Source organism: Leuciscus leuciscus, assembly GCF_965113295.1.
Source record: "Leuciscus leuciscus genome assembly, chromosome: 16".
Taxonomy (NCBI): Eukaryota; Metazoa; Chordata; class Actinopteri; order Cypriniformes; family Leuciscidae; genus Leuciscus; species Leuciscus leuciscus.
The window spans coordinates 4,984,872-4,997,530 of NC_138740.1; the positions used below are offsets into that span (position 1 = coordinate 4,984,872).

At 37.9% G+C, this 12,659-nt stretch overlaps 1 protein-coding gene across 2 annotated transcripts in view; it reads right to left on the reverse strand.

The window, feature by feature from the left end:
* gabrb2b (gamma-aminobutyric acid type A receptor subunit beta2b) overlaps positions 1–12,056 on the reverse strand; it is a 133,239-nt gene extending 121,183 nt beyond the window's left edge. For both annotated transcript variants that reach the window (XM_082141317.1, XM_082141316.1), the window contains exons 1-3: positions 11,789–12,056; positions 11,500–11,591; positions 10,900–10,967 (exon numbers count right to left, since the gene is read on the reverse strand). In XM_082141317.1, the coding sequence (XP_081997443.1) occupies positions 10,900–10,967; positions 11,500–11,591; positions 11,789–11,973 (345 nt within the window). In that variant the 5' untranslated portion in view covers positions 11,974–12,056. The remainder of the gene's footprint in view (positions 1–10,899; positions 10,968–11,499; positions 11,592–11,788) is intronic.
* Between the last annotated feature and the right edge of the window lie 603 nt (positions 12,057–12,659).

Genomic DNA, 12,659 nt, shown 5'->3' on the forward strand with positions numbered 1-12,659 from the left:
TTAAACCATAAACTCTTGCTTTCTCATCTTACTAGGGCTGTAACGATAGACCAAACCTACGATTCGGTTCGTATCACGATTTTTGATTTTAGATTTGAAAAAAAATCATGTTTTTAATTGTTCTGTTTAAAAGTAGACATTTCAAGCTTTCTATATATTTCTCAGGTCTGTGAGGCAAGTAGCATACCTTACGCTGAGTTTCGGTTCATTTGACAAGAGTCCAGTTCACTCGCCCGCGCCTCCGTGATTATCTATTTTCTACTATTTACTTCTTATTTATTAAATCCAGATGAAACATTGATTAAAATTAAGATACAATTAATAAAAAAACGAAATTCACTTTAAAGAAAGGCTTTGTGCTTTCTGTTTGAGGTCTCTGTGAAATTTTTAAAGTCGCTTTCAGAGCAGTCATGTCCGTAATGGAGAACTGTCACGCCCATAACATTGTTTTTTTTGGTTTTTTTACATAAATGCGAACACGAAAAATAAAATAAAATAATATTTTATGTTCTGTGGAGGCCGATCTTTATTCATCCGGTGGGTATATATCTTTTGGTTTGCACAGTGTAATTTATAGAAGAATTACTAAAACATATTTTGCCACCTAAAAGTTAAAGATTTTTTTGTGTCACGTCACGTCACATGTGTATTTCCCTCATATTAAATATAAAATTTAATGTGTAGACTGATATTTTTCTAATGTCTTGACTCCTTTATTTTTCTAATGTCTTGACTCCAAAATATTGGTTTTAAATGCATTTTCTGAGAATTTATATTTCAAGTTTTGACTGCAAATGTTACGTCTATAACACTGGAATCGCCCAATTTTAACGAATTTATCCTCAACTAGTTTTTGTGGTGTAGGTCTACGTATTTTATTATGTTAACTTAAATAATTCGTACGAATTGGTCGTGAGATAGCGTTGTGTAAAACTCGACGTTCACTTCACATGTTAATGCAGTGGTAGAGTTACACTCACAGGACACTGTGCACTTATTCGCAATCACAAAAGTTCATTATTTGCTCGTGCTTTAAAGCTTTGCCGGGTAAACATTTCATTGGCATTCTGTTCTGACATGATGCATTTTTTCTAAGCGCAAACTGAAGTGCGCGCGCACTGTCAAACAGTGCCAAACTGGATTTTTGTTGGGTCAGACCCATCTGATATCGAAGGGGGGCTGATAACGCGAGATCAACATCGAGCTAAATGGAAAAAAATATCACCAAACAAGCCACTTTGAAATGTTGCTGTTTTCATGTATAAAAGTTGGGTGACCCTCCCCCTAGACTAAAAAAAGTTGAATGACCCTCCCCTCAACAAAGAATAAAAAGACATGACCCTCCCCTATTTTCCTCCGGTGGCCCCTTCCATAAATACCGAACGGTCCCTAATGGACTTCAATGGCAACCAACGGTTTAAAGGTCCAAATGTCAGTCTCAATGCAGCTTCAAAGGCTCGACACGATCCCAGCCGAGAAATAAGAGTCTTATCTAGTGAAACGATCTGTCATTTTCTAAAATAAATAAAAATGATATACTTTTTAACCACAAATGCCCATCTTGTGCGCGACACACATTACGTCATCACGCTGGAAAGGTCACGTGTGGATGAAATAAAGGATGAAATAAATGAATTTTAAAAACATTTTGGTAAAGGTTTTTTCACTAGGGTAGTCATCAATAAATGTCTGGAGGTAGTACAATTCCAAGACGCGTCTGAGAGGCCAAGAGTGGTACCTGAAATCTACAAGCATTGCCAGCAAACCTCTTTGGGTATGTTATAAAGTGTTCACTCAAATAATATAACACACAATTTCATCATGTATTACGTTTCTAAGTATGTTAGATGACACCTGAAATGGATCATAGATTTTCTTGAGTACAGGCATTCAATCTAACATCAAGTGCATCAAATGCCATAAGTGTCATCATAATGTATGCAATCTGCCATCAGAAGTGTACGTAACTTTGTCTGTATGGTAACTACTTGTCATGTTTTATGTATTCTCCACTCCGTTCATGTAATTTTATGCGCCTATCTGTTTTAGCTGTATATGGAGAGGGAGTACAGATGAGCCAACTGAGACTTTTCAGAAATGTCCAAAACTGTCAAAAAACTGTTCATGAAAGATTAACACATTTAAAAATGTCAAACATGGAAACTTTTTTTACAATCCCTATTATACACAGAGCAGTACAAAAGATGATCTGTCATTCATATATAGCAACTAAATATCCATGACATCAATAATAGCAAAAGAGGTTAGCATGAGTGAAATATGAGTTATTTTAATGCTATCTAATATACTCATAACATTTTAGCTAGATTGAGAATAGTAAAAATGCTGAAAAAAAAAAAAAAAAAAAAAAAAGTGAAAGTGACACGTGACGGCCAAGTATGGTAACCCATACTTGGAATTTGACCTCTGCATTTAACCCATCCAAGTTAATGCACACACATTAGGAGCAGAGTAGTGAGTAGTTAACACACACACACTGCAAACGTGGATACACACACCCAGCCTTTGTGTGGCGCCCGGGGAGCGATTAGGGGTTAGGTGCCTTGCTCAAGGGCACCTCAATCATTTCCCACCGGTTCTGGAATCGAACCAGCAACCTTTGGGTTACCAGTTCAACTTGCGGTATCACATTAAAGGCAAAACCACAAAAGGCAGCATAAAGGGTGTCAAAAGATGAAGGTTAAAATTGGTACACCTCTGGGTTTGTTGATATACATTAGTATTCTGCCTTTTTTCCACAATAATTAGTGATGTTGTAACCTGAGTGGGCTGAGCTGGGCAGCACCAACCACCCGCAGCTGTCAAACATGTTAACACGTGCTTAACTAGATTTTAATTTCCAGTAGGAAACACTCGTGTTTTTTGCAAGTTTATCATTTAGGCTTTTATGTTACGTATTAATGTAATTGTGTTTTTACAAACAAGAATCACCTTTAATTTTAATTCTACATTAGATCATTTAAAGGGCACCTATTATGCCCCTTTTCACAAGATATAAAATAAGTCTCTGATGTCCCCAGAGTGTGTATGTAAAGTTTTAGCTGAAAATACCCAACATATTTTTTTACAGCATGTTTAAATTGTCACTTTTTGGGGCTCAGAAAAACACACCGTTTTAGTGCACAGAGGGCGGAGCCTCACGAGCTCATGCTCAGTGTCAGGAATGATTAGCCTAGAAATATAGACGCACCCTAGCGGCAGCAAATGTAATTTGCAGCCAGGGTCGTCTAGCAACACTCCGTTGGCTTGCGAGCTGGAAAAAACAAACTCTAGTCAGGCCAATCACATTGTGTATTGAGTCGGTGGGCGGGCTTAACATAATGACGGCAGAGTTGTGACGGTTCCGCGTGAATTTCCAGCTACTTGAAAACAAAGAATGGCTGCTGCTGCTGGCGAACAGCGGTCTTTCGCTTTGGCCGCGACTCTGGAAGACTTGGAGTTAAGCTTTTATTTGAGAAAATAACAAAGAACGACACTGAAGTCATTCTTAAAAAAGGAAGATGTGTTCGGAGTTTTGTCGACCGGATACAGCAAAAGTTTAATCTATCAACTAGCTCTGCTGGTGGTTGGTTGTAGCGCTATCCTATTGCGTGCAGATGGAATGTGAAAGACAACCGTTTATCCCGCCCCTCGGATTGAGCCCTGCCAATGGTGTGTTCCCAGACCCAACATCTTGTCAGGCTAAGGAATGATAATAATATCAAAACAGAAACTCTCATTAGCGGTGTTCATTTCGACCCGGAGACGGACAATAATGCCTACAGAGCCAGAGAATATATGCTGTATGGAAATTAGAACAGGTGTAGTTTAGTTTAATTATGATTATAACGTATTTGTCATCTGCTTTGATACACTATTAATACAAGCCTGCTGTAGCGGACCCCATCCGAATGATGGCCAAAAAAAAGTTTATTGTACATCACACAAACGATGAAGCGTCAGTTTTACTCCAAAAAATCACAGTAAGAGCTGAATAAACACAGTATAAGAAGTGTGCATTAAAGTCTTATCCATAAACTCTCTCTCTCCCTTTCATTATCATCAACATACACAGCGAATTACACAAAACACTCATTACAACTAACAGTAAACAAACATATACACACCTTTTCAGGGGGTGCTTAATAAACTGGTAAACTTTATATCCGTAAAACAACCCTTAACTGTAATAAAGTGCGCGCTCTCCCTTTCATTAATGCCGTGATCAGTAACGTTAGGCCTGTCGATCCGGAGGCTGTAAGCTGGATCACGAACAGTTGGTACAGATCCATCCTCAAGTAACAACGGGAGTAAATGAAGACTGCTATGTTCATTCTTACATGCAACAACAAAGCACCTCAATCGCTTAGAAGGCACTCTTGTCTATAGCTGCTCCGGCGTCGAAACAATGTTGGACTGTGTTTAGCTCACTCAGGGCGGGTCTATGCTAAAACTGCAGTGTCAGTCAACAGTCGTGGGAGGGGCCTGTGCAAAAGTACGTCACATTTCCCCGAATCTGAGAATGGCTTGTTCTGAGACACTGCTTATGATTTATGAGGATTTTAAAAAAGCACTGGGTGGATTTTGATCATTATAGGGTGGTTGTGTACACATACTGCCAACACACATTTATGTTCAAACACCATGCAAACGTGAATTTTGCATAATAGGTGCCCTTTAAAGTTTGAATACTTCTGTATAATAAGTGTTTCCGACTAAATTAATTAAATAAGTTTAATACACAGGGTTAGAAGTTTACAACAAACTTTATGAAGAATATTTCAAGAGGAAATGCAAAGCTTCTTTCCAAACGCAAACCCATTAAAAGCTGCTGGATTTCATTGTCTTCACAATGGACATTCTGTTTTAAAAAACAAACATATATACTAAAAATCACTAACCACAACTAAAAGCCAAAATTCTAGTTATTTAGTGCATGACCATGGGCCGTCAGAAAAAGAGAGAATTAAGAAAACTGAGAGGTTGAAGCTGATTCTATAAGTGTTTGAAAAGAGCATTTCATTTATTTTCATTACAACACAGGACGATGCAGCTCTATCATCTGAAGTTTTTCTATAGTTAACAGCTATCTTAATCTAATAAATAAATAAATAAAACACAGAGTGCCCTGCAGTTTGTATGTTAGAGAGGCAAATATGCTCCTTATCTCAAGTGTATTGAAACAGCACAGTCCAGCTGGGTCAACAGCACACACAAAACCAGTGCATGCTTCAGTTAGAACAGATACGCCACTCATCCTAGAACATCACCCATTTCATGCTCACAAATTATCATGTTTTTCAATCAGAGAAGGCAGAGGTCACCACAATGGCATGTCACAGGATATGTGGCACATTATATCATCAATCTAGCATATTATAATCAGCATTCCTTTACAAATAGATGAACATTTGAAAATGTGAGGATTTATGCGTTTTTTAATGGACTAAAAAAAGATTGGGATGGATTCCAATATCCTCAAACACTCACACTAAGCTTTCAGCCTCTTGGTTTCCTGAATATTTTGATGTGCTTATAATACCATTAACCTCTTCTGGAAACCGTTATGGACTGATGGGGTCCATTTGCTCTCTTTTAACTTTGATAAGCAGTAAATTCTGTTTTTGTAATCATAAAGTTGTAAACAAGAGGTATTGGTAAAATAACAGAACGTGTGGATAGCATAGTATTGGAAGAGAAGCTGGTGAGAAGCTCATTGCTAAGACTTCTTTTGGAGGACTTCATAGTCACTCTCTATCTCATTGCTGTCTAGGAGAAATAACTCAGATCTCATTTGTCTTTTTTCTTTCCTATGGGTCAAGGTCATGGTAAGAACAAAGACTGCAGTGAAGACAGACAGAAAAAAAATCACATGTTTGCACAGCAAACATCAATCTGCACCTAAGATCAAAACGCATCAGGCTTCACTTCAGCCTAGAAGCTGCAAGACCATTCATCAGCACTCAGTCTCTGTTTCACTCTTTGTTTGCATTCATCTGTCCTTTGGTGAATCACACACACCGAAGGCGCTGTTGGGGGCACAACCTTCCCTACAACCACACCCCTAACTGCCTCCCAGAAAATGGCAGGTTGTTAATGTCAAGAAGCTTTTGCAAGTCTATGTCAGCGAGTCATATTGCCTGCGGTCATGTCTGACCTTTGCTCTCCTCTCTGGACAGACCTACTATATCATCTAACACCTATTGTGGGAGGTGCAGAGGACCTTTGATGATGGAGACATGTGACCATGTAAGTGAACAGAATTGGATGAGCCAGAAACAATATAGGGCTATAAATTGAAAGCATAGAGCCATTTTGCTTCGGCCCAGCTCCAGCAGTGTTATTCCGAGCAAGCCTCATATAAGTTCATATATAATTGCAATGAAGAAAATGTTTGCTCTGCTAATAAAATAACACAGGTGGAAGCGGTACATTTCAAAAGTCTACTTCAAATTCCAGAGAGTCGAGAGTTATGTTCAATGATTCACAAGGGAATAAACTGGAGTGGAGAAGATTAGGCTGCTAGTTCTTTAAATGAAAGCAAAAAATTGTCTAAACATGCTGATGTATTATTATTTTTTTATTTTTTTTGGCTTATTTGACCCTAATCCATGTAGCTGTGATATGACAAAACCATTAATGTGTGGTTTGAAATTCAATCAGAAAAGCTAATAAAAAACTGAACTGTGAGATTAGATTTGAAGTAGTGCGACGTCTTGAACATGACATTGCATTCATGCAACTCTAGTCAAGTCAAGTCAAGTTTATTTGTATAGCGCTTTTCACAATACAGATTGTATCAAAGCAGCTTCACAGTATTAAATTAAAATAATACAACAAAGTTTGTTTCAAGAGGAATTTATTGATTGATAAAATAAAATTAAATATCCCCAAAATATCCCCAACTGAGCAAGCCAAAGGCAACAGTGGCAAGGAACCGAAAAACTCCATCAAGTGACCTAATGGTGTCCTAAAACTCCATCAGGTGACCTAATGGAGAAAAAAAACCTTGGGAGAACCCAGGCTCAGTCGGGGGCCAGTTCTCCTCTGGCATTTATGAGCTAGAGGCCGGATTGTAGTTTGAACTGTAGGATTATATGAATGCCTGGCTGAAGAGATGCGACTTTAATCTAGTTTTAAACTGGGAGAGCGAGTCTGAGCAACGAACAGTATCAGGAAGACTATTCCAGAGTTTTGGAGCCAAATGTGAAAATGCTCTCCCTCCTTTGGTGGTTCTGGATATCCTAGGTATGACCGAAAGCCTTGAATTTAGTGATCTTAAAGAGCGCGATGGATTATAGGGTGATAGAAGATCCGTTAAATAGACTGGAGCTAAGCCGTTTAGGGCTTTGTAAGTCAGTAGCAATATCTTATAATTAATACGGAGCTTTATAGGTAACCAATGCAGTGATGATAAAATCGGTGTTATATGATCATATTTTCTTGATCTCGTAAGAACTCTAGCGGCGGCATTTTGGACTAATTGTAGCTTGTTTATTGAGGATGCAGGACAACCAGCTAATAAAGCATTACAGTAATCCAGTCTCGAGGTCATGAATGCATGAACTAACTTTTCTGCATCAGAAACTGATAGCATATTACGTAGCTTAGCAATGTTTCTAAGGTGGAAAAAGGCTGTTTTTGTAACATATGAAATATGATTTTCAAAAGACAGGTTGCAATCGAGTATAACACCCAGGTCTTTTACTGTAGAGGATAAAGTAACAGGACATCCTATGATGTTAAAGTTGTATTGTGCGAGGTTTTGTGGGCGTTTTTTTGAACCGATAAGTATTACCTCTGTCTTGTCTGGATTTAATAAAAGAAAATTACGCGTCATCCAATCTTTTATATCTTTAACACACTCTGTCAATTTGGAAAATTTAGCGTTTTCATCCGGCCGTGATGAAATATATATTTGAGTGTCATCAGCATAACAATGGAAACTAATTCCATGTTTCCTTATAATATTTCCAAGTGGCATCATATATATGGAAAATAACAGAGGGCCTAATACAGATCCCTGCGGCACTCCATAGTTTACTGGAGTTATGATCGATTTTTCTCCATTTAAATAGACAAAATGGTAGCGGTCAGATAGGTATGATTTGAACCAGCTTAGTGCTTGTCCTTGAACACCAGTATAATTTTGTAGTCGATCTAAGAGTAATGTATGATCTATAGTATCGAACGCAGCACTAAGATCAAGTAAAACTAGTATTGAGATACAGCCTTGGTCAGAAGCTAAAAGTAAATCATTTGTGATTTTAACGAGCGCAGTTTCAGTGTTATGATGCGGTCTGAATCCAGACTGAAACTTTTCATAGATATCATTTTGTTGCAAGAACTCTAGAGTGTAGTGTCTACAGCCATGTATGAATTCACTCATTTACATTGACATGCACCATACAATAGTGAATGAGTGAACTGGTGAACAGTTTTGTGACACTGTATATGCTTGAATGAGTAAATAGTACAGTAATGCTTCTGTTGTCTCATGCACTTAAAGCTACACAGTGTAGGATTTTCTCCCATCTGGCGGTGAAATTGTTTATGACTACCAAATTAATATTACTTTCTAGCTCCTCCCATTCCGAGGGCGTTTTAACTCCTACGGTGGCCGTATTATTTCAAATCTGCCAGCAGTCGCGAGTAATCTCCCCCTCGCATTCGTCACGGTGCCACTGAGTGTAAAAACGCAAAAGGCGAAGCTTGAATTTCCAGGTATGTCCATCTTTGGCTAATGTATTTTCAAGATGGAGGCGCAACATGGCTTCCGCCATTCGAGCGACTCGCTCGTATGTATTCTAAATGGCAGATTCTACGCTTACGAGAATACTTGATTAGTTGGTAGAAGTAATTACACATTAATGAGCACATATCATTTTGAAAGAATAAAGTGTTTTTTGCTAAGAATCAACTTAAAAAATTACACAGTGTAGCTTTAATGGTGTAATAGGTGTAATGTCATGACGGATGTAAAGATCAGAGTTGCAAGAATGAATATGTGTATAATATCATAAATGCCTCTTCTAATTATTCACATTGCTAATATTGTCCTGTAACCGACATACACAGAGAACAAGGAAGAACAGCATAAGAGCATAGCTGGTTATTCTATTCAGGAATGACTTTGAGAATGTGATGTAATAAACATTAATGTCTTATGATATAATGTCTTAAGTCTTAAAAATCAAAAGGGGGTTGGGATCACATTTTAATATAGTGAACTTTGATGCCACACTGACCTAAAGCCTATCAAACAATTCAAAATGCACCAACATATACTGTGAAAATACTTTCATTATGTTTCAGCAACGTTTTTTTTTTTTTCCCATACATTACTATTACTGAATAATTTCTGTTATTTCAACTACATTTAATGGGTTTAATGAGTTTAATCAATATTTAAATTCAAAGTAGTAGAGTGCAATTACCTCATCACTGCAGGTTTTAAAACCAGTTTGATCAAGGCACCAATTCAGCTTTCAATTTTAGTGGGTTGAAATTGTTTACAGTGTATAAGAGAGGCAGAGATTACACAAAATCAGGCTTAACAGATAAGAAGGGAAAGATATAAATAGTCAGAGAACATAAAAAAATCTCTAAAACAAAGGCAAAATATTGTAAAGTGAGGAATTTAAGCTTTTATTTTTTATTCAGAGAGGAAAGCCTGGCCAACTCCTCTTCTCCCATTATGAAGATGTGCTGACACATTGCTTCAAGTGCCAATACCAAAAATTCCCCATTGCCACAGGGAGCTGCATGACATCAAGGTTCATGGTGATTTGGAGACTCGCTCTAGCTATTTATCCAGTGGAAAAGAATGTTTAATCCAAATGAATGCGTGCAAGTTCCAAGCCAGGAAAATGTGAAAGGGTTTAGAGCAGTGATCTGTGCTTTTTCGCTTTCTTGGCCTAGTAATGACATCATTTAAGCTTGCGGACACACACAAATGAACTCACTCAGACAAACACACTCCGACTCAGACATCAACTGCATAAATCGTAATCATTGTTTTGTCCTAAAGACATCTTCACAGTACTAATGAATGCGTGCACTGTTGCTTAAAACATTAATAATTATTGTGTGATGGAATTGCAAAGACTAAAAGCAAGGAAATGATCACACATTCACTTCTCAAACCTTGTATTCTCTGTCTGCAGGGTGAACAAAATCAATACTATGAGTAACTCATAGTGAATATCACTGGGCTATTTTGAGAACAACAGAAACAATAACTCAAAATACAATGCAGCCAGGTCCTGGTGTATTGAAAATACACTACCAGTTCTCAGTTATTGGTATGAATATCACCTCACTTGACCAGACCCCGAACACAAAACTTCATGTTGTACTTCAGAGCCATCACTAGGGGATGCTCTTGTATCTAAGGGGAGGGAGGGGAGGAGGGAGGGGTGTGGGGGGGATTCTACCAGATAACCATAAGGGTAGATAGAGTATAAAAAACCAAGATGGATAAATTATTGTTGGCATCTACTTGTTTTGTTATTTCATAAATCCCAGCAAAAACATTCAGTTCATTTGCAGAAGGAAATCTGTTGCCATAGAAACCACATTAGCTCTTCCTTGCTATTATTCATGTCCATATGTGAATACTGAGTATAAAAGGTAATACATGCTCTGAAAAGTTTTGTTATGCACAATCTCTGATGAATATTACAGACAATTTACTGCAAAATTATCATACAAGAACCACTGATATGAAGTACACACTCACGGATGTAGTGGCATACTGTTCATTGAAATAATTTGATGAAAGCTAATGGATTTATAATCTATAACTTTTCAAATGAAATATAACTTACCTGGAACAGAGAGCCTGGGAAAGGGGGGGTTAAAAATGTGTCTCAAACAGGACAGCATGATGACACTTACCATATTCACTTCTGATACCATGTCTATGCTGGCTATGTCTATATTCATCCCCACTCCCACCGGAGGACCTATAAACCAAACCAAATCATACCAATGAGTATACAGCTAATTGATTTTGTTTTGCACACTAAGATAAATTGCATGAGCCTTTATTAACTCAATATCAGCCTGATAACATCCAGGATGTGGTGAAAACTAAACCAAAGATTCCCAAAGACACTGATTTCAATATGATCGTTCAGTATGTTAAGTTCCCAGTTTATATTCATCATCATGATCATCACTGTTTAGTGTTTACTGATATTGCTCTTCCTTATTAATATGTGCAAATCAGAAGAACCACATGCAGGTACCACTGGATAAAACGTACATGTTATAAATGAATTCGTCAACTTTGCGAAGCACCACTAATCAAACGTCGATAAGCGATTGTTTTAAAACAAGTGAAACCAAGTGTTCAGATCATATCCAAACCTGAAATAATTGGGACGTATTAGAGCGTAATTCTTCATCGTAGCGCGCTTATGATTTAACTATATGAAAGTTTAGAGGTGATGTTAAAAGGCTGACATAATAAACCTAATTAAAAACGTGCTTTACCTCCAAAATCTGGCCTCAGGCGAATGTCATATCCCTTCAATAGTCTATCAACAGTTTCTTTTACGATAGACATATTGCTTGGATCATTGACACTGTAAAGAGGGAAAATAAACCGTTAGATTCAGTTGTATCCTTAGAGATCATTTTAGGTGTATGTCTATGTGTGTGTGTGTGTGTGTGTGTGTGTGTGTGTGTGTGCGTGCGTGCGTGCGTGTGTGTGTATGTGTGTATATGTGTGTAGAGTACAGACAGCCATATGAAGTGAGGAGAGCTTTTGGATCAGACTTACCTTTGCGCACACACCATAGCCATTATCACGGGGAACGTCCAGACGCGCATAAAGCCCTTTTCTCGTATTCTAAAGATCTCCATACTTTTATGTTTTCTGGTTTCCGTGAAGACAGAGAAAATCCAACTTAGAGTGCGCTGTGCAGTAATTCCACTGTGGTGCGCATGCGTACTCCAGCGCAGCATCCAGGAGCGGTATGGCGCTGATGGTGCTAGAAGAGCACTTCCCGACCAGAGACAGGGAAATATTTAAGGGAAAACTACGATAACACCAGAGTGAACCGTAAAATAGACGGCCTTACATCTGCATTGTTTGTGCATCATGCAAAAAAAAAAAAAAAAGAACAAAAAAAAGGAGCCCTGTCTTGTCAAGTGGGCTTTAAAAGCTTCATGAGCAGTTTTAGTGTTCTTTCTCATCTGTCTTGAAAATTTGAGGTAAGGCACAAAAGTAATTAGTCTTACACAAGATGGAGCAGGAGGCTTGTTTTACTGGTAAAAATAAATAATAATAATAATAAATTAGGACTTTAAATTATTTGACTTCTGTTGGTCCATCATTTGAGGAGGTGTAGGCTAGGTGATACAATGGATGCTTAAAGGGACCGATATGAATCTAAACCTCTAGATTACACCATCCCAACACGACAAGGGGAATCCTAAGTAAACCCATCCATAGTGCATGAAGGGGGAAGGAGTTCAAAGGAAAAAATAGGCTGTGCATTCTATATTTAACATTCCAGCTGTTAAAATGTATGAGCCATAGTAGAAGTGGGAGGGGAAAAAAAACATTAACACATTATTACTGATGGTCAGTGTTTTCAACTGTGTCTGTTCAGATAACATTTTCTGAAAAAATAAAAATAGAGGGCTGT